The sequence below is a fragment of the Schistocerca americana genome, chromosome X, assembly GCF_021461395.2.
Source record: "Schistocerca americana isolate TAMUIC-IGC-003095 chromosome X, iqSchAmer2.1, whole genome shotgun sequence".
Lineage (NCBI taxonomy): Eukaryota > Metazoa > Arthropoda > Insecta > Orthoptera > Acrididae > Schistocerca > Schistocerca americana.
Window position 1 is genome coordinate 438,932,210 of NC_060130.1, and position 23,477 is coordinate 438,955,686.

General features: G+C 42.2%; 1 protein-coding gene across 5 annotated transcripts in view; it reads right to left on the bottom strand.

The window, feature by feature from the left end:
* The window catches only part of LOC124555813 (histone-lysine N-methyltransferase EHMT2), a 280,266-nt gene that overhangs the window by 73,514 nt on the left and 183,275 nt on the right, over positions 1–23,477 (bottom strand). For 3 of the 5 annotated variants that reach the window (XM_047129879.1, XM_047129880.1, XM_047129878.1), the window contains one exon: positions 17,001–17,172. In XM_047129879.1, coding sequence (XP_046985835.1) covers positions 17,001–17,172 — 172 coding nt within the window. The remainder of the gene's footprint in view (positions 1–17,000; positions 17,173–23,477) is intronic. The other 2 variants (XR_006968595.1, XR_006968596.1) reach the window with 1 other exon arrangement.

Here is a 23,477-nt window from a genome sequence, read left to right on the forward strand (position 1 = left end):
GGCTGTTTGCTGACAATGCTGCAGTGTACATGAAGGTTTCATCATTGAGTAGGAGTATACAATATGTCTTAAACAGAATTTCTAGTTGTTGCAAAGAATGGCAGCTTTCTCTGAATGTAGAAAAATTTAGGTTAATGCAGACGAGCAGAAAAATCAATCCCATAACATTCAAATACAGCAGTAGAAGGCTGCTGTTTGATACAGTCACATATCAGTTATGTATCTAGGAGGAACATTGTAAAGAGATAGACATGGAATGAGCAGATCAGATTGCTAGTAGCGAAGACGAATGCTTGACTTCGTTTTATTAGAGAGTATTTTGTGAAAGTGTAGCAAATCTATAGAGGAGACAGCATATAGAATGCTGACGCAAACCCATTCTTGAGTACTAATTGAGTGTTTGGGATCCACACAAGGTAGGATCAAAGAAAGACATCAAAGCAACTCAAAGGCATGCTTCTAGATTTGTTACTGGTCGATTCAATCAACACGCAAGTATTAAAGAGATGCTTTGTGAACTCAAATGGGAATCTCTTGAGGGAAGACAGTGCTTTTTTTGTGAGAGACTATTGCAGACATTTGGAGAACCGGATAGTATTTGAGGCCGACAGCAGGATTATTCAACTGCTACCAACATACATTTTGTGTAAGATCCGCAAAGATGAGATAAAAGAAATTAGGGCTCGTACAGAGGCTCTGAGACAGATATTTTTCCCTCGCTCCATTTTTGAGTGGAACACAAAAGAAAATGACTATTAATGGTACATGGCACCCTCTGTCATGCACCATATGGTGGCCTGTGATGTATGTACGTATGTATGTATGTATGTATGTATGTACATGCAGATGCAGATATCTTGTTTCAAATTTTTCAGGACAGTTTTAATTTTATTGTTAGCGTCATAAAATTTTGCCACACTGTGCATATTTCGGGATCTTTAAACGAAGTTTCTTAATAGATAGCAGTAATTTTTGTAGAATCACACAATATCTTTACTCATGCCAGAAATTGTGCAAATGTTTCTTCCACTGTATAAAGTATTTTAATCCCCTAAATTTATAAGGCTTTTGGTCTTGACAGAAATTCATTACAAAATACAGCGAATTTCAAATTAGCATATCTTTTTATTTATACTTTATTCAATTCCATATCTTAGCTATGTTAAGAAACATTTACCCCTGGAATTAATAACCCACACAAATGTGTACTGACTTGTCTCAAAATTGTAGGGTAACACATTATTCATTTTTGTTATGTGTTGATGATGGTCAGACAATTTACTAACAATGGGGTAACTATTAAATTTCCAACCGTGAAGAATGTCTGTGAAAATGGTACTAATCAGGGTACTGCTATTTTGTACCAAGAGTGGAAAATTAAGTACTACACTCATGCTCATAAATTAAGGATAACGCCAATACATGGTGAAACAACGCTCTGGTGGGTGGTTTGCATGTTTAAATCACCTCGGGGTATGACCATTCTGTGCATTTGACCTGCGGTCATCGCACAGTGGCGCTGGCAGCAGTCCACATAAGCAGAGGTATATTGGTGTATGTCAGAGTACGGTGCAGTGAGTAAGTGTGCAAACGTTTTCAGATGTGCTAATGGTGACTGTGTGTTGAAAATGGCTCAAAGAACACATATGGATGACGTTATGAGTGGTAGAATACTAGGGTGACTGGAGGCTGTTCAAACACAGCAGGTCGTAGCACGGGCCCTTCGTGTTCCACAAAGCGTGATCTCAAGATTATGGCAACGATTCCAGCAGACAGGAAATATGTCCAGGCACTACAGTACAGAGCCTCCACAGTCTACAACACCACAATAAGACCGTTATCTCATCATCAGTGCCCACAGACGGCCATGGAGTACTGCAGGTAGCATTGCTTGGGACCTTACTGCAGCCACTGGAACAGTTGTCTCCAGACACACAGTCTACAGGTGACTGAACAAACATGGTTTATTTGCCCAGAGACCTGCAAGGTGCATTCCACTGACCCCTGGTCACAGGAGAGTCCGTAAAGCCTGGTGTCAAGAACACAGTACATGGTCATTGGAACAGTGGTCCCACGTTATGTTCATGGATGAGTCTAGGTATAGTCTGAACAGTGATTCTCGCCGGGTTTTCATCTGGCGTGAACCAGGAACCAGATACCAACCCCTAACATCCTCTAAAGGGACCTGTATGGAGGTCGTGGTTTGATGGTGTGGGGTGGGATTATGATTGGTGTACATACACCCCAGTATGTCTTTGACAGAGGAACTATAACAGGTCAGATATATCGGTACGTCATTTTGCACCCATATGTCCACCTTTTCAGAGGTGCAGTGGGTCCCACCTTCCTCCTGATGGATGATAACGTACGGCCCCACCGAGCTGCCATCATGGAGGAGTACCTTGAAACAGAAGATGTCAGGCGAATGGAGTGGCCTGCCTGTTCTCCAGACCTAAACCCCCATCGAGCGCGTATGGGATACTCTCAGTCGACATATCGCTGCACGTCTTCAGACCCCTAGGACACATCAGGAGCTCCGAAAGGCACTGGTGCAAGAATGGGAGGCTATACCCCAGCAGCTGCTCGGCCACCTGATCCAGAGTATGCCAACCCATTGTGCGGCCCATGTACGTGTGCATGGTGATCATATCCCATATTGATGTTGGCGTGCATGCGCAGGAAACAGTGGCGTTTTGTAGCACACGTGATTCGGTATGGTTTTCTCAACTTAACATCAATACCGTGGACTTACAGATGTGTGTCGTGTGTGTTCCCTATGTGCCTTTGCTATTAGCGCCAGTTTTGTGTAGTGCCACGTTGTGTGGCACCACATTCTGCAATTATCCTTAATTTATGAGCGTGAGTGTAGAACAAGATTGTAACAGCCAACAGCAGATAAGTAACCTCCCAACTCAATTTTTTTCAACAAGAATCTTTTCAGAAATATACACTGTCCAATGGATAGCTAAAGACAGAACCCTTCCAATTCAGAACTTGGCTGCTAAGCTATATTGACACATGTGACTAACATGATACTGCAGCTTGTTGCATTCTGCAGAGGCACTGTGAGCTGTCATGGGACACCACACATTCTAGAGTAGTACAGTTTTTGATGTGGCATCATTGGAGATGATTTGTGTGGGTATTAATGTAACAGTGCACGGTACAGCTTTAGCAGTGAGGCAAGAGTTGAATATATGGGAAAGAAAAACAAAATGTTCAATTTAAAAATGGATTTAGCACCTAAATGAAACACTGTGTTATTTCCTTATAAGTGTGTCTGGTGTCTCGAAGATGAAAAACCTTTCTGCCATGGCAAACCAATCAACAGTTGTCTTTTAAATATCACCTGCAGATGCATCATTCAGCTGAGACTTTAGAATTTTCTTGCATTTGTTAAAGTAAGCATGTAAGACATTTCTAATATTTCCTTCTCCAACTGTCACATAACACTCCGAGACAATTTCCTATATACAATCCATGACTTCAGCAGAGCATAGTCTCTCACATGCCTATCTATCTATCTATCTATCTATCTATTTCGGTTCCACATTTATTTTCATTTACAAAAATTGTATAACGTGATATTCAAAGGAGAGGAAAGCCTGGAGGTGTCACTAAGTACTTTAATTTTTGGAGTTGGAGCTGAAAGTAGCACCAACAAAAATTAGGTGATCACATATGTAACTACAGTGGCACTGCATTACACTACAAGCAGTGACGGCACTTCTGTTGTATCTGCGAACATGGCTTACTTCTGGGTTGTTTTTAAATGACACTGAAAAATACCAAATTGTAACAGGGATACAACCATTGCAGTATATAGTATGGAAAAGTAAGCTCTTTGCAGATATAGAAGTTCTTTTAGTATATACCATTCAAAGAAACAATACAATTAACACAAGAAACCACAAGGGTATCATGAAAAAACAGTTTTACATGATCTCTCTCTCTCTCTCTCTCTCTCTCTCTCCCCCCTCCTCCTCCTCCCCCCTTTTCTCTCTAGTGTCACATTTATTATCTTGTCTGAGTTCATTAAAAAGTAGGGGAATGTTTGAAAGTAGCTACTTGAAACTGAAAAATTTTCTACAGTTTTAGGGAACAAAGGAGTGCTTCCACCATCTGCTCTACTTTCTCACATACTTACCAGTTTGTTTTCCATGTTTCTTAATAAACTTTGCAGTAGTGAGTTGTATCACTGTTTGCTGTAGCTCACAAATTCCCAAAATAATACTCAAAAATTAGTAAATTTAATACAATTTCAACATAGACCACTTACGTCACACACTACTACTTTAGATTGTCTTTGAGGTATTGTATACAGAACGAGCTCTCATACAAAAGTTGGTACCTCATGATGGCACAACAAGTAGACAGTTGCTGTCATATGTATCAACAAATTCGAGATGTCAGCACAGAAAGGCCCACACAATAGAAAGGGCTTCTAATTCTGTTGTAGAATACCTGCGCTCGCATTCTGATAGAGTACGGCAGACATGTCCCAATATGTTTTCCTACACCACAACAGCTGGGAAGTTATTTATGTCTGACTGCAGTGCTGCTCACCCCGGTCTATATAAATGACCACTTGTAGTCACTGTTTATGATGACAGTATCATCTTAGCACAGATCAAGCTATGTACTAATAGAACAGTTATTCAGAATTTTAAGTTAAGTTATAGTCAATTGTACTCTGATGTGAAACTATCATTCTGCTAAGAACGAAGAGCTAAATGTTATAAATGTCAGTGACAGTATGAAATACATGTCACTGTGAGGACAATAATTGTTTCCAAAGTGAAGAATCTGCCATGCTCAAGTTTCAACAAATTACTAATAATTGTGTGTGTGTGTGTGTGTGTGTGTGTGTGTGTGTGTGTGTGTGTGTGGTGGCGTTGTATCTGTTTTACCTCCTCCTCAGGTAACCTAGACTTGCTACAATTCCTCACAATGGTGATGATGACGATACTTCAGGTTATTTCATCCGCCATACAATTGCAATGCTGTAGAGTGTACATTTCTTCAGTGCATAGACTTCACACACTTGCCACTCCTGCTATATTTCAACATTTCCTAGAACAATTAGCAGCCGAAGTCCCTTCATGTACAAACTATCTGGCTGCTGTTGTCATGAGTCATACGCTTACTGAACACTTAGAAAAATTTACAATGTTTATTTCAAGTTCTTGCTGTAGATGGCTTAAAGTGTTCATTGAACAACTTACATATTTAGGACATTTAGGACACAGGGTATTCATTCTGCTAATTCACACTTGTCTACAACTAAATATTTGCTGGTGCCCTGTGACATCAGGGCGTACCAGGCTGTCATGGAGAAGCTTACTTATTACATTAAGTTTATTGCAAACACCATGCCAATCATTGCTCTGCTGAATAAGATGCACCTTTGTGTGGTCCCAATAACGTTGGGGTCCACATCAGCAGTTAAGTTATCATCTGATTCATTTTGATCCAGCTAAGCCTGTTGTGTTAGCTGTAGATGCATCTTCTTACAGGATTGGAGCTGTGCTCTCCCACAGAATTGGCTCCTCTGACTGACCTATTGCTCTTGCCTTAAAAACTCTCAACAAAGTGCAGAGCAATTACTGTCAACTTGAAAAAGAAGTGCCCCTCATTATCTACAGTCCCACCTATATTTGTGTAGTCAGAAGTTCTATGTGAATACAGATAATTGGCCTTCAATTACTCTGTTCTATCCTTCCAAGCCTATCCCACTGTAGATTGCACAAAAATTGCAACATTGAGCTCTGTTACAGTCTAATTATCAATACGAGTTTTTGTAAAGGTCCACTGTACATCATCAAAATGCTGACTTCTTGTCTCTTTTACCAGATGGTAATGACACTGCGAGGAATCATGTTATTAGACTGATACTCAGGCTTATGAACTTCTGCAAATTTTTGCTTTTGACTTTTGGCATATTCCTGGAGCAACAGCTTCTGCCCCAGCTGTTCAGGCAGTTTTGCAACATGTGTGTCATGTGTGGCCCCACAATTTGAAAGACATTCCCCACTCATTAGCACATCACTTAATTTTGCATCATCATGTGCTGTCTGTATAGTCAGGTGTTCTGCTGCTGTATACAGAGAATGACGATGCACAGGTTGTGATTCCTCACACCCTCCAGTGGGAAGTTTTGTCTTGGTTGCACCAAAGGCAATGGGGCTTAGTTCACAAAAAGCAACTCTCCTGGTGTCATTGTACTTGGAATGGCAAGGATGCCCAGATTCAGCAAATGACTTCTGATTGTAATATGTACACAGAATGTCAATCTGCTGTGCTGCAATGTGTTTTTCAGTGGCCACATCCATCCAGGCCATGGCAATGTATACACAATGGTTTTGCAAGTCCATTCTGAAACCCAGGATGGTGGCTGGTGGTAGACACATACAGTAAATTTCCTTTTGTAGTCCACATGACATCTACCACTATTGTTGGTACTGTATCGGCTTTGCCTTCTATTTTTTGACTCTAAGGTCTTTCTGAGGTCCTTGTCTTGGGCAACAGACCACAGTTCACGTCAGCCAGTTTCCAACAGTTTTGTGCTGACAACAGTATACATCATGTAACTACTGCCTCTTTCCACCCTCAGTCTAATGGTGAAGCTGAACAGTTTATCTGAACATCCCTAGTCACATGTGGAAACTCACTTCCTCCCACACACACAAAGCCAGATTTTTCTTTGCACCTACCACTTCTTGCCACATGAAAGGAAGCCAGTGGCAGAATTATTGCATGTTTGTCGTCACCATACCCTGTTGCATCATCTGCGGCCGCTGCAGAAACGTTTTGCTCTGCTGGGTCAGACAAAGTTTCAGCCACAGGATGAAGTTTTCTTTAAAAATATTTTGCAAGAAACAATGTTGGGAGCACGGTGTCATCACCTAGGTCTTAGGTCATTCCTCTTACATCATTCAAGGTTCCTATGGGCTGTACCGGTGCCAACAGAACATGCTGTGGTGCTGTTATGTCAGTGATTCTGTTGCAGATTTTTTGTACACAGACCCTGCACACCACTGGTGTCTGCCAGAGCAGCCATTTCCAGCCCTCGCCCTGTCAGGGTTGATGCAATCCGGCATCATCCCAAGGGAAATTGACATTGCATTGCCACCGTCACTGTCAACACTGCCGGTCCAGCTGCCAAAGCTGATATCCATGGATATGACATCCCTGGACAGCCAGCACAGTGCCCCTGCAGTTCCACTTGGAGTCAATCCAACGCAGTGTGTGTGTCACTGGATGCAGGTGTGCACACTGTGCCCAATTTTTCGAACATTGTTCCCGGTCACTCGCAAGGTGAATACCAAGGTGCAGACAAGAAGCTGGCACCGGCCATAATTATACTGTCTATCTCCTTATCTACATCCACATTCAGGCATTTCCTCCCTCCACCCGCCCCCCCCCCCCCCCCCCATTGTTGTCATGTGACACAGCAATGCACAATGAAGGTGCGCAGGTTTTGGGGAGGGGTGATCGTGTGCAGAATGAGATCTCATGCAAAGGTCGGTACCTCACAATGACAACACAAGTAAAGACAGTCACTGCCAGATGCGTCAATGAATTGGATATATCGGTGTAGACATGCTCCCGTGTGCTTCCTTATGCCACTGCAGCTGGGAAGTTATTTATATCCACACACCATGCCAGTTTATGTAATCAGCTATCAATTGTAATCATCACTTGCAACAACAGTATTGTCTTAGCACAGATCCAACTGCATGTTAATAGAACAGGTATTCATAACTTTACATCAAGTTATAGACAATTTTTATGTGATGTGAATCTATCAATCTGAAATGAATAACGTGCAAAATGTTGTGTCAGCAACAGTATCAAATACATATCATCTGTGACGACAGTTTGCCACACTCAGTTTTTAATAAAACATTGGAAACTCCAGGTTGGAATATCAACAATAAAAAGAAAAGATAGGTAGCCACTCACCATAAAGATGATGCACCGAGCTTCAAGCAGGCAAAACGAAACGGCAGTTAAATATTTAGCTTCCAATCAAAGCAGTTTTCAGAAATGAGAAACAATACATATTCATTCAACAAGCAAGCACACCTCTCACACACATGTCCACTATCTCTGGCAGTTTGGACCAGAATTGTGTGGAAGCCACAGTGGAGTGCTGGGTTAACAATTGCGAGTCAGCAGCTGGCACTGTGGTGACACTCTAGTCACAATAATAGTCACGGAGAAGGATTGTGAAGTCAGGATAGCAGAGTGCAGCAGCAAACTGTACCACACAGTGGTAACTGTGTAGCCAGTGGGGTGATGTCACCACACCGTGGCAAGTCCCGTGTTACAGGAGATGTGACTAGGTGCCGGGTTTTAGTAAAACAAATGCAAACCAGATGCATATCAATAAGTCTAGATTTTGAGGCAGAAGTTTATTTTTCAACGTCGAAAACCAGTAGCACCACCATGATGCCAGAGCTATGCAAGACAGCGAGATGACTGCGCACCGCCAGCAGCAGCTGTGGGTTCAAGACCAGGCTGCACCTGCCGTCAGCTTTAAGTCCATCACCGGGACCCGCTGCCACAGCCCCACCCACTGGCTGTCCGTGACTGCTGCTACTGACACTGAGTTCCTAGCGGGACTGGGCATCAAAGTGTCAGCTCACATCCAACCCCTGCCAGAAGACAATAAGTCACACCCCACACACGGCCACCTATGGGTGGACCTGTTTTCAGAAATGCAGGGCGTCAGTTCAGCAGCCGGGATGGAAGCCACCACCCACAAGTTAGTGCCAGCCAGCGACAATAGAGTGTTTCCTCACTACATTCTGTACTGAAATGAATAAAAATCATTCCTAACTGTCAAGAGTGTTTCCACTGTGCCCACCAGCCAACCACTCACTACCCCACACACTTCAACTGCAACAAAACGCAATGCCTATAGCTTCTGACATAGAACTCTTGTAACCTTATAACTGAAGTATTCTGCAGTAACAACTCAAAGCACATACTTCTGATCTACACGGAAACTGTTTGTTTCAATATTTTTGACATTGATGTTTAACTTTTACACTGTTGCAACTCATCTTTTTTTTATGTAAACTCTACCTGAAAATGATGCTAGTCTACAGCCACTTAAACTTCTCTATGATTACTTGGTGCTCACATGGAAAACATACAAGCAGCTCAACTACTTTCTTTAAAAGAAAATCCCTTACAGCTGACTGCATAAAGCAATTCATATTGGATTAACAAAGAAAATTACCTCAGATGAAGATGAACTCGAAAATCGGTGCTGTATAACATTAATCACAGATTATATCAATGTGAAGTAGGATCATCTTTGATTGTCAAAATTGCAGGAATCAAGTCAAGTTCAACAGCAAACGTCAGTTCACAACTCAGTACTATTGCAAAACAATACTTTTGTTTTGTGCAATTACAAGTTAAAAAAGAATTTTTTAACACAACAAAATGCTAGGGAAATATTTGAATACACCAAACCTCATACTGCTGACACTCCAAATATTTTTTTTTGATTCATTAGGTTAAGAAATTATTGGTTATTTAAGTAATGAATTCAGGTAATAACTGATCTCCTAACAGTTCTTGGAGAGGAATCTTAATTAATTCAATTAGTTTAAGGCATTTTATAGACACATTGCAGCAGAGTAAGAAAGGAAAATTTTAAATATTTTCAGTGCAAGTTAAGTATGTGGCGTTTGATGGCAGCCAATAACGATTGGATACTTCTTACAAAAACGTTCTGTTGGCTTGAATAGCAGTTCGAATTAAATTTTCAACTAGCAACCAAGTACTTGAACTGCTGAGCAAATTGAAAGCATGTTGAAGAAAAAGACTAGAAGTATGCATATGTAAGCCAATTTCTAATTATCAGGTGGTGGCTCAGTGGTTGCAGCGGATGATCCCAGGTTCAATGACAAGACAATTCTTGGAACTTTTTTTTCCCCACTTGTTACTCCTTTCCCCTGTGGCAATATTTGTTAATGTACAAAATTCCAAGTTGTTTAAGTTTAGGACTTAGAATATATCTAAACTGTGCAGCAATTATAGCTGTAGCATCTGACTTGCACAATACAATACAGATGTAAGCGCTCTCCTTTGTGTTCATTTTCATTATCATGAACTACGAGAACAATATTTTCATTTTAAGTTAGTCATTTCTTCATTTACTGATGGTGTGAATGAACTACAACCTACAGCGTTATTTAAATCTGTATCAGAACAAGCAATGATGGGGATATAATGGCTAATACACCGAAGAGCCAAAGAAACTGGTACACCTGCCTAAAATCGTGTAGGGCCCCCGGGAGCACGTAGAAGTGCTGCAACACAACATGGCATGGAATCACCTAATGTCTGACATAGGGTTGGAGGGAACTGACACCATGAATCCTGCTGGGCTGTCCATAAATCCATAAGAATACGAGCGGGTGGAGATAGCTTCTGAACAGCACATTGCAAGGTCTCTCAGATATGCTCAATAATGTTCATGTCTGGGGAGTTTGGTGACCAGCAGTAGTGTTTAAACTCAGAAGAGTGTTCCTGGAGCCACTCTGTAACAATTCTGGACATGTGGGGTGTTGTACTGTCCTACTGGAATTGCCCAAGTTCATCAGAATGCACAATGGACATGAAACAATGCAGGTATCAGACAGGATGCTTACGTTCGTGTCACCTGTCAGAGTCATATCTAGACATATCAGGGGTCCCATATCACTCCAACTGCACATGCACGACACCATTACAGAGCCTACAACAGCTTGAATAGTTCCCTGCTGACATGCAGGTTCCATGGATTCATGAAGCTGTCTCCACACCCATACAGGTCCATCCACTCGATACAATTTGAAACGAGACTCGTCCAACCAGGCAACATGTTTCCAGTCATCAACAGTCCAATGTCGTTGATGAGCCCAGGCGCGGAGTGCAGCTTTTTATCATGCAGTTATCAAGGGTACACGAGTGGGCCTTCGGATCTGAAAGCCCATACCATGGTTCGACAGAGACACTTGTTGATGGCCCAGAATTGAAATCTGCAGCAACTTGAGGAAGGGTTGCACTTCTGTCACATTGAACGATTCTCTTCAGTAGCCATTGGTCCCGTTCTTGCAGGATATTTTTCCGGCCACAGCGATTTCAGAGACTTGATATTTTAATGGCATGTCCACTGATATGAAACTTCCTGGTGTGCCTGGGTAGCTCAGATGGTAGAGCACTTGCCCATGAAAGGCGAAGTTCCCAAGTTCGAGTCTCAGTCCGGCACACAGTTTTAATCTGTCAGGAAGTTTCACCCACAAAGTTTACTAGTGACAGTACAGGTAACAGGACCCACAGGACTCATCTCATTGAAAAAATACGGCCCTACGATGTACATTGCTGTCAACCTGCACCACACAGTCACCTTTACAGAATGAAGCGGTACAGGTTGATGAGTGTATGGATTTTCCGTTGCCCATATTCTGCAATTCTGCGTATTGACATGTCCTTGGAAATGGAAGTGGGCTTCGTCTGTCCACAGACTGTTCAACAGCCATTCACTGTCGATTTCCATGACAGCAAGAAATTCCAGAGTGAGAGTTTGTCTTGGTGGCAGCAAAACAAGAAGCAACTCCAGAACATGGGTGATTTCGTAGGGATCGATGCAGGATGTTTTCAGGATTTTATGCACTGTGTTTGCAGGCAAATGTTCAGGTAATTCCCCAAGCACTGCATGTTTGCACACCACTAGTTGACCCCTCATGCAATGCTGTGGCCACATCTTTGATAGACATCAGATCAACTGCTGTCCTCCCTCTGCCACACTGCACTTCTACATCTACATCTACATTGATACTCCGCAAGCCACCCAACGGTGTGTGGCGGAGGGCACTTTACGTGCCACTGTCATTACCTCCCTTTCCTGTTCCAGTCGCGTATGGTTCGCGGGAAGAACGACTGTCTGAAAGCCTCCGTGCGCGCTCTAATCTCTCTAATTTTACATTCGTGATCTCCTCGGGAAGTATAAGTAGGGGGAAGCAATATATTCGATACCTCATCCAGAAACGCACCCTCTCGAAACCTGGCGAGCAAGCTACACCGCGATGCAGAGCGCCTCTCTTGCAGAGTCTGCCACTTGAGCTTATTAAACATCTCCGTAACGCTATCACGGTTACCAAATAATCCAGTGACGAAACGCGCCGCTCTTCTTTGGATCTTCTCTCTCTCCTCCGTCAACCCGACCTGGTACGGATCCCACACTGATGAGCAATACTCAAGTATAGGTCGAACGAGTGTTTTGTTAGCCACCTCCTTTGTTGATGGACTACATTTTCTAAGCACTCTTCCAATGAATCTCAACCTGGTACCCGCCTTACCAACAATTAGTTTTATATGATCATTCCACTTCAAATCGTTCCGTACGCATACTCCCAGATATTTTACAGAAGTAACTGCTACCAGTGTTTGTTCCGCTATCATATAATCATACAATAAAGGATCCTTCTTTCTATGTATTCGCAATACATTACATTTGTCTATGTTAAGGGTCAGTTGCCACTCCCTGCACCAAGTTCCTATCCGCTGCAGATCTTCCTGTATTTCGCTACAATTTTCTAATGCAGCAACTTCTCTGTATACTACAGCATCATCCGCGAAAAGCCGCATGGAACTTCCGACACTATCTACTAAGTCATTTATATATATTGTGAAAAGCAATGGTCCCATAACACTCCCCTGTGGGACGCCAGAGGTTACTTTAACGTCTGTAGACGTCTCTCCATTGATAACAACATGCTGTGTTCTGTTTGCTAAAAACTCTTCAATCCAGCCACACAGCTGGTCTGATATTCCGTAGGCTCTTACTTTGTTTATCAGGCGACAGTGTGGAACTGTATCGAACGCCTTCCGGAAGTCAAGAAAAATAGCATCTACCTGGGAGCCTGTATCTAATATTTTCTGGGCCTCATGAACAACTAAGGCGAGTTGGGTCTCACACGATCGCTGTTTCCGGAATCCATGTTGATTCCTACATAGTAGATTCTGGGTTTCCAGAAATGACATGATACGCGAGCAAAAAACATGTTCTAAAATTCTACAAGAGATCGACGTAAGAGATATAGGTCTATAGTTTTGCGCATCTGCTCGACGACCCTTCTTGAAGACTGGGACTATCTGTGCTCTTTTCCAATCATTTGGAACCCTCCGTTCCTCTAGAGACTTGCGGTACACGGCTGTTAGAAGGGGGGCAAGTTCTTTCGCGTACTCTGTGTAGAATCGAATTGGTATCCCGTGAGGTCCAGTGGACTTTCCTCTATTGAGTGATTCCAGTTGCTTTTCTATTCCGTGGACACTTATTTCGATGTCAGCCATTTTTTCGTTTGTGCGAGGATTTAGAGAAGGAACTGCAGTGCGGTCTTCCTCTAAGAAACAGCTTTGGAAAAAGGTGTTTAGTATTTCAGCTTTACGCGTGTCATCCTCTGTTTCAATGCCATCATCATCCCGTAGTGTCTGGATATGCTGTTTCGAGCCACTTACTGATTTAACGTAAGACCAGAACTTCCTAGGATTTTCTGTCAAGTCGGTACATAGAATTTTACTTTCGAATTCAATAAACGCTTCACGCATAGCCCTCCTTACGCTAACTTTGACATCGTTTAGCTTCAGTTTGTCTGAGAGGTTTTGGCTGCGTTTAAACTTGGAGTGGAGCTCTCTTTGCTTTCGCAGTAGTTTCCTAACTTTGTTGTTGTACCACGGTGGGTTTTTCCCGTCCCTCACAGTTTTACTCGGCACGTACCTGTCTAAAACGCATTTTACGATTGCCTTGAACTTTTTCCATAAACACTCAACATTGTCAGTGTCGGAACAGAAATTTTCGTTTTGATCTGTTAGGTAGTCTGAAATCTGCCTTCTATTACTCTTGCTAAACAGATAAACCTTCCTCCCTTTTTTTATATTCCTATTAACTTCCATATTCAGGGATGCTGCAACGGCCTTATGATCACTGATTCCCTGTTCTGTACATACAGATTCGAAAAGTTCGGGTCTGTTTGTTATCAGTAGGTCCAAGATGTTATCTCCACGAGTCGGTTCTCTGTTTAATTGCTCGAGGTAATTTTCGGATAGTGCACTCAGTATAATGTCACTCGATGCTCTGTCCCTACCACCCGTCCTAAACATCTGAGTGTCCCAGTCTATATCTGGTAAATTGAAATCTCCACCTAAGACTATAACATGCTGAGAAAATTTATGTGAAATGTATTCCAAATTTTCTCTCAGTTGTTCTGCCACTAATGCTGCTGAGTCGGGAGGTCGGTAAAAGGAGCCAATTATTAACCTAGTTCGGTTGTTTAGTGTAACCTCCACCCATAATAATTCACAGGAACTATCCACTTCTACTTCACTACAGGATAAACTACTACTAACAGCGATGAACACTCCACCACCGGTTGCATGCAATCTATCCTTTCTAAACACCGTGTGTACCTTTGTAAAAATTTCGGCAGAATTTATCTCTGGCTTAAGCCAGCTTTCTGTACCTATAACGATTTCAGCTTCGGTGCTTTCTATCAGCGCTTGAAGTTCCGGTACTTTACCAACGCAGCTTCGACAGTTGACAATTACAATACCGATTGCTGCTTGGTCCCCGCATGTCCTGACTTTGCCCCGCACCCGTTGAGGCTGTTGCCCTTTCTGTACTTGCCCAAGGCCATCTAACCTAAAAAACCGCCCAGCCCACGCCACACAACCCCTGCTACCCGTGTAGCCGCTTGTTGCGTGTAGTGGACTCCTGACCTATCCAGCGGAACCCGAAACCCCACCACCCTATGGCGCAAGTCAAGGAATCTGCAGCCCACACGGTCGCAGAACCGTCTCAGCCTCTGATTCAGACCCTCCACTCGGCTCTGTACCAAAGGTCCGCAGTCAGTCCTGTCGACGATGCTGCAGATGGTGAGCTCTGCTTTCATCCCGCTAGCGAGACTGGCAGTCTTCACCAAATCAGATAGCCACCGGAAGCCAGAGAGGATTTCCTCCGATCCATAGCGACACACATCATTGGTGCCGACGTGAGCGACCACCTGCAGATGGGTGCACCCTGTACCCTTCATGGCATCCGGAAGGACCCTTTCCACATCTGGAATGACTCCCCCCGGTATGCACACGGAGTGCACATTGGTTTTCTTCCCCTCTCTTGCTGCCATTTCCCTAAGGGGCCCCATTACGCGCCTGACGTTGGAGCTCCCAACTACCAGTAAGCCCACCCTCTGCGACTGCCCGGATCTTGCAGACTGAGGGGCAACCTCTGGAACAGGACAAGCAGCCATGTCAGGCCGAAGATCAGTATCAGCCTGAGACAGAGCCTGAAACCGGTTCGTCAGACAAACTGGAGAGGCTTTCCGTTCAGCCCTCCGGAATGTCTTTCGCCCCCTGCCACACCTTGAAACGACCTCCCACTCTACCACAGGTGAGGGATCAGCCTCAATGCGGGCAGTATCCCGGGCAACCACAGTCGTAGTCCGATCAGGGGATGCGTGGGACGAGCTGGCCGTCCCCCACAAACCCCCATCCCGACCCCCACAGTGATGCCCATTGGCAACAGCCTCAAGCTGTGTGACCGAAGCCAACACTGCCTGAAGCTGGGAGCGAAGGGATGCCAACTCAGCCTGCATCCGAACACAGCAGTTGCAGTCCCTATCCATGCTAAAAACTGTTTTGCTAAGAACGTCTGAACTAATCTACAGAGAGCGCAAACAAATCGACAAAATTTAAACGGTTATTAAAATACAAGATTGCCTAGTAAATGCAGTAATGCTGCTACTTGCGCACTGCTGACACTGCTCGGCGGCGGAAGGAGACTAAGCGAAATTACACTATTCAGGTACTAAAACACGATGCTACACTCTCAAATACTATAATACGCCCGAAATTTATGAATTAAACAATGCAAGAACCAAAAACACGCAAAGAAATTAAGAGTTAAACTATGTAACAAATGAGTGAGCTAGGAGTATACGACTTGCTGCTCAGCTGCTTATCCAACGGCGGCAGGGAGCACACTGACTGCGACCAACCGACACTGGCCGTTCAAAACAAAACAGTAGACAAACGACTACGCGAATTTACACTATTCAGGTACTAAAACGCGATGCTACAACTCTCAAATACTATAATACGCTCGAAATTTATGAATTAAACAATGCAAGTACCAAAAACACGCAAAGAAATCAAGAATTAAACTATGTAACAAATGAGTGAGCTAGGAGTATACGACTTGCTGCTGCAGCTGCTTATCCAACGGCGGCAGGGAGCACACTAACTGCGACCAACCGACACTGGCCATTCAAAACAAAACAGTAGACAAACGACTACGCGAATTTACACTATTCAGGTACTAAAACGCGATGCTACAACTCTCAAATACTATAATACGCCCGAAATTTATGAATTACACAATGCAAGTACCAAAAACACGCAAAGAAATTAAGAATTAAACTATGTAACAAATGAGTGAGCTAGGAGTATACGACTTGCTGCTGCAGCTGCTTATCCAACGGCGGCAGGGAGCACACTGTATATTCTGACACTTCCGCCATCTATTGGTCAAATTATAGTTTTTTGTCCCCATGATGTTTCCCCCACATCAATAATATGCTTTTCAAATTTGAAGTCATTCTGAGCAGCAGTTCTCTTTCTACAGCATTTTGAAACTGTAATTTTAGTTATGGACGCCCTGTGCATAGGTAAATAAATATGGGGGGAAGGGCCTTGTGTTACTGATGGCATGTCAGTGAATATATTCCTGCCTTCACTGCTAGTGTCCGAAGGCTAACTACGAAAACCTGTGATGTACTTCTGTGTCATTTCCCCTCATTCTATACTTCTTATTTATTAGGACTTTAATATTAAAATCTGAAGTTCCAAATTCAACACTACTGCAGGCAATTATTCTGGCACTATTACATCTGTTGTTCTATATATATGGTTTCAATGAAGAAAGTAATTCTATATTCACTTACTCACAAACAAATGAGCCTTTGGAAATGGCAGTGAGGGTACGCACACCCCAGCCACGCCTCTGAGTACGAAACAGCTGAAACCGGCCAGTAAATCCATGCTGCACAACTCGATTGTTGCATGTTGATTGGTTGCAACCACAGCACTGGTTGCATTCAAAAATCATTGGTGCATCTGTTGAATGAATAAATGATAACAATGATTTTACATTTAACTTACAGAAACCTCTACTTTTAAGTCAATATTAAAATTTGAAACATAATAAACTGCCAACACAGTGAAACAAAATTACTAAATAGTCTTATGCCATTTCTCAATATTAATATTATTACCAGCATCAGCAGCATCATAGTGAAATTTCATAGTCCAACTATTATTATTTTCATTTTGTTTTCTTTTAATAAAATTTGGATATGTTACAACACGTCGTTGACCTAGTATCACTTTTACTAAAATGAAAGTGAATAAAAATAAAATAAATATATGTGGTGTACACAGTAACAGGTAAAAATCATAAAAAATTTTATTGTATTCTACTTCCATCATTTTAATTTAGCCTCAGACAGTTATGAAAACTACTCCGCAGTACTTGTGACTCCCATGCTATTATGCTGAGCGAGTGACGCCACCATGGTGTTGCTGAGTGAGTCACACCAACTTTTTGCCACAAACCTGCCAAAGGGATGACTGAGTGCCGTCACGTGAGGTATGCAATAGGGTCGTTGAGGTAGTGGCCGCAGCAGCGGGTCACTCTCTTGCCTGCCAGCTTCTTTACGATCTGGATGTGCCCACCAGCCCTTCCTATTGAGGGCGAAATGCTCTTTCCGTACCATGTGCGGTTCACTCCACAGCGGTAGCCAGTTTTCATGAATATTGTACCCCCTTTGTAGTAGTTCTTGGGAATAAAACCCATTTTTCCCTGAATTACGAAACTTTCATGTCTCAGAATATGGGTCATACTCAGCGACATAAGTCACAGAGTTTCAAACAGTGTTATACGTAACAATCGAAATGATGTGGAAGAAGTCAGCTTACAGGATATGTATACATGATTCGTTTCAGAGTATGGCTACATGCTGGACATTTACACGTCCCTGTATGACATACTGGCCTAAATTTAACATTAATGAGCATATCTTTCAGTCCTGCTCATGCAGCTACATTTAAAAACTCATTGTGTTTTTTTACAGGGTATCGCGGCACAGAAAGTGGAAATATGGGAAACTGAGGTCAACATGCAGGTATTTTTCTATTGAGCACACCCAGAGCATGTTGTGCACTATTTTAAGAAAAATTGTAGTGTGCTCAACAACTGTTGCACCAAAAGACATTAAATAATGGGGCAACTTCCTGCACATGAGACAGACAACTACAGCCAATCTGTGAGTCAAAGCCCATCAGCCCATCGCTGTACCCTGACTGAGGTCACTCTATAACGATCATCTGTTGTTCCCCATCACCAACATAGGTTGCAGCCATTTGTCCAGCTGCCAAAATTGATCACAAAGTGAACAAGGTGGTCACCTATGGAGGTGGCACTGCTGCAGATGAAATGCACCAATTGACAACACGTTCCAAGCACTAGTTGATTCAGGGATATTATTTTATATGATGATGAATATTTATCGCCGGCAGCTGAAGGCAATACAAGTGCCGCTGAACTGGAGGTTGCAAATGGAAAATATGTGGAGCTGACAGGAATGTGTTATGTGAGGATGGCTCTCAATGACAGAATAAAGCTCTCTGAATGTGTCGTCCTACCACAATGCAGCCATATTGTTATCCTTGGATGCAAGCATCACAAGCAGTTATAATTGTGGAATATTGAGCTCCAGATTGACAAAGCTACTTCAGTAAGATCACCTGACAATGATTGTTCTGGACAGTTGTCTATCACAGAAGACACACTTATCCCACCACTGTCACTGAGAAAAATTTTTGTCAATGGCCTGGATGCTCAGTTAAAGAATAAAGTCAAGAGCAAAAAAGGCATTCAGCTTCAGAATAGAAACTTTCTGCCAGCGACAAAGCCATTGCAAGTGCACAAGGGGAGTTCTGAGCCACCAATGATCATGAACAGACACAACTCATTCCTAAGGAAATGTAATAGGAACAACTGAACCAGCCCAGAAGGGTCAGTCCAGCGCAGTTAATGGAGATCCATTCTAAGCTATCATTACTGATGGCACACTGGAAAAGTCTAATATATCCAGCAACCAACTGGTCCTGACTTGACTGAGAAGCAAAGTCAGCAAATACTACATAAATTTTTGGGCACATTCAGTTCTGGAGAGGACACAAGCCAGACCGGAAGACTCAATGTGACTCAACATTTCAATGCAGTGGATCATCTGCCCATCTGTCAGTGCTGATATAGGATGTCTCCCACTGAACAATGCATAGAGGAAGCAGAAAGGATGCTGTGAGACCACATCAACCAGCCTTCAGAAAGATGGCACATGTAATTTCTGCATTGATTATCAGTGGCTGAACAAACTTAGCAAAATTGAAGCATACCTACTGCCATGAATTGACATCAGGGACTGTCTGAAGTGTAAGGGGGTAGGAGGGAAGAAGGGGAGGGGGGGGGCTATTTCTCAACTGTAGATATGCAGAATGGCTACTGGCAGAGAGAGGTTTATGAGGCTGACTGTGAGAAGGCTGCTTTCATAACATCTGATGGCCTCAGAGTTCAAAGTTATGCCACTTGACTTGTGCATCACTCCACCAATGAATGCATGATGGACAACTTGGATAGCATCTTAAATTGATGGTGTGTCTTTTCTTCGTGGATGACATTATTGTTTTTTAACAGACCTCTGAAGAACATTTAAGTCCACTGGCAACTGTGCCCATGAAACACATCTTCACCTGAATTCGAGAAAAAGCCTCTTCACTGCCCAAGAAATAATAACCTTGGGGCACTTAGTTAATGAAAACCATGTCTGCCCTGATTCAGACACAGGAAGTACCATTAAAGATTTTACAGTTCCTTGACAGATTTGTCTTGGAGTTAAGATCAAGAAATATATTTCTGTATCCTTAAAGGTGGTGATAAAATCTTTACCACTCATACCACTTTTTGAGGAGAATGTTGAGACAGAACTAGACACTGATGGTAGAAGTCACCAAATAAACACAGTTATACTGCCAATCTGGGAGATGCTGAAGAAGTCACTGCGTATGTCTCCAGAGTACTCTCAAAGCCAAAGAAGAATTACTCCAGAACTAACAAAGAACTTCTGACACTATTTATGCGACAGACCATATACTGTTGTGACTGACAACTATTCTTTATGTTGGCTGACAAACATTTGGGATCCATCAGGGCAATTAGCATTATACATAATGATGTTTCAGGAAAAGACATCATAGTAGAATACAGATGTAGGTGCAAACACAAGTATTCCAACAGCCTTTTGCAGAATGCATTGAAAGAAAAATATAGCACTACTGATATCTAAGTTATTGCTGCACTAATGAACAATGCAGCTGACGAAAGGGAAGAGCCAACATTATGTAAACCATAGAATCCTTAGAAAGGGATGAAGCTGTAAAAGGAAAATTCAGACAATTACACGGGACAAGGCATGAAAGGAATTACAACCCAGTGGGATGAAAATGGTTCATAGTTACCCCAGTTATCAGTTGGAGTTTGCAAAGACCCATATTATAATCAGAACCAGGTACCATTGGTTAGATCTCTACCAATCTGTTAAACTTTATGAACACCACTGTAGGAAATACTAACAATGGCAGCATATGCCTCAGTTACCCACAAGACATCTGGTACCCATTCCACTTGCAGTTGCAACATTTCATCGTATTTGAGTCAACCTCTCGGAGAGGTCAACAAATGACAGTGTAAATGGATAATAGTGAGCACTGACAAGCACACCGTCTACATTGTTACCAAGGTTGTGTTTACTACTGAAGCCCTGAAGACCATCAGTTTTGTTACAGACATAATTTTGAAAAAAGGAGCACCACATATAATGATTTCTGATCATGGAAAAGTATCGGAAGCTATTTCATGATGCCATATTGTTCACAGCGTCACTGTCATTTACCTGCAGGTGAATGGCCACAAGGAATGTTGTAATAAGATGTTGTAAGAAATGTTCTCAACATACTTCGAAGTCAGACACAGAGACTGGAATATGATTCTGCCTGTTGCGACTTTCACATACAACAGAGAAAAGCAAGACACTACAGGTTAAGCACCATTTTCCTTATCCATCATCAACAGGCAGACACAACAGTGGATATTTTATTTCTCTTTCAACAAATGAAGTTCTAGATGATTACATAAAACAGATCATCATCATAAATGCAGAAGAAAGAAAGCTGGCATACATACAGATATTTGGCACCCATGATAAAGATCATAAACATTAAAACAGCAAACAGCGACCTGCAAGCTACAACCCAGACAATCTATTAGGGATTTTTATACCTAAGCAGAAGTTCTGCTACAGGAAAAATTATTGTTGAAGTGCCACTCTGGCCAATACCTAATCCTACAAAATCGAACATGATGAGCCTACACTGGGATACCCAAATGCAGAGACGCTATCCAAGTCCTTCACATGAAGCCCTTCCAGGGCATATCCAGTGAGGACAATCGATAACACAGGATTCTGACACAAGGAATACGAAGACATGCATGACCATCACTTTGTATTGATGTAATTAATTCCATTTGAACATCACAGTGACTATGATGATGTGACACCACCACCACCACCACCACCACCACCACCACCACACGAAGGATGGCCAATTATAACCAGACCCAAAAATCTATAGTCCACTCCAAAACAATGAGACAATATTTTGCCAAGAGGAGGAGCAATGCCACATGCTTTGAGTCATTCACTGTGATGAAGTGGTTATAGTCACTGACTGGCAATGTGTCAACCATTGGTTCCATTCCTGCATCCTACAACTAATTATTATTTAACATTTCTGATTTCTGGAATGTTCTGGGACTAAATGGCTTTTGAAATACTGCAACTGTCAGATGTTTGCTCAGACAAGCAGTTGAGCTCCACATGTGCTTCATCTGTCCTCAATAGATCATAGAGACCATCGTCTTTACTACCCAAGTACTTAGTAATCTAAAATGTCTATATAATCTTTAGGGAAAATTCAACTTAAGAGAGCAACATCTGAGCCAAGAGAATACCATGAAATTGTGACCTTCACTATAAAAGAACCATGTCCCTGTTTCATGGCTGGATTTAAATATGATAAGTAAACATTTTTAAACATCCATCATGCATAAATGTGTTGAAAACAAAGTGAATAATTACTTAAACAATGGTATCAACATTGTCTGATGGGTAGCATCACTTTCACCACCAGGAGACACCGTCATCACTTCAGCTCATGCAACCAAATGCACCACTCTGCCTGACCTTTTAAATCACTACCCATTACGCTCTGGTCCAAATCTCATGACTTGGGGTGAGAATGAGAATAGAAGGACCTATCAGAAGGCTACTAATCTGATAATCAGCAAATGATTGAACATTAGTCTTCAGACAGTTATCCTTATTATAACAGAACTGTGACAGTGTGGAACAGTTACGTCCTAGGACATGAAAGTTGTGTATAAATCTACCAATTCTGTAAATACTGTAAATAGACAGGCTCATGTTTTGGCCATTAAATAAATGCTTAAGTGTCTGTGCTACCTTGTTCACCAATAGACACAACAAACATTTCTGGCAATGAAGATGGGATTGCTGAGGATTCGTTTGCCCCAAGATTGATCACCAGCATACTAATCCAATTTTTTCCCATCTATGTCACAATTTTGAACAATACTGTATGTTTTTCTTAAATATTGAAGTATATTTAATTTGTGTAAGCTACAGGAGACCAACCACTCACTGCACTTATTTATTCAGTTTCAGAACCAACAAATTCAGACATTATTAATGTCAGTGACCAAGCAAACCACAGCTGAAGCACAGGATTCTGGAGACCAGGTGCCCCCCCCCCCCACCCCCCCTCCCCCACCCCCAATGCTCGTTCATTGGATGAGAAACAAGAGGACTGGACAAAATACAAATCACAGTTCTAAGAACGCTATGCAGTCTACAAAATCACAGGTGACCCATGACATACTTTATTTTTTTCTTGGATAGGAGTGTCAGTTAATAAGTTGTTTTGCAATTTGTTCCCCCAAGTAGAGCCCCACACTCTACCCTACGAGAAAGTAATTTGGAAATTAGATGAATATTTCTGGAAATTAGATGAATATTTCTGATGTCTAAATTCATGTAGCTGATGCTCATTCCAAATGTAGCTTTGTGAAACTTTATTTTAAGAGAAAATGCTTCATGATGCTATTATTCAGAACCTTAATGACAATGGAATACAAGCTGAGGGTCTAAAGCACCACAACCCTGGTCTCAATGAAGTACTGAAAGTAATCAAAGCTCATGAGGAACATGACTTCATAGAACTTG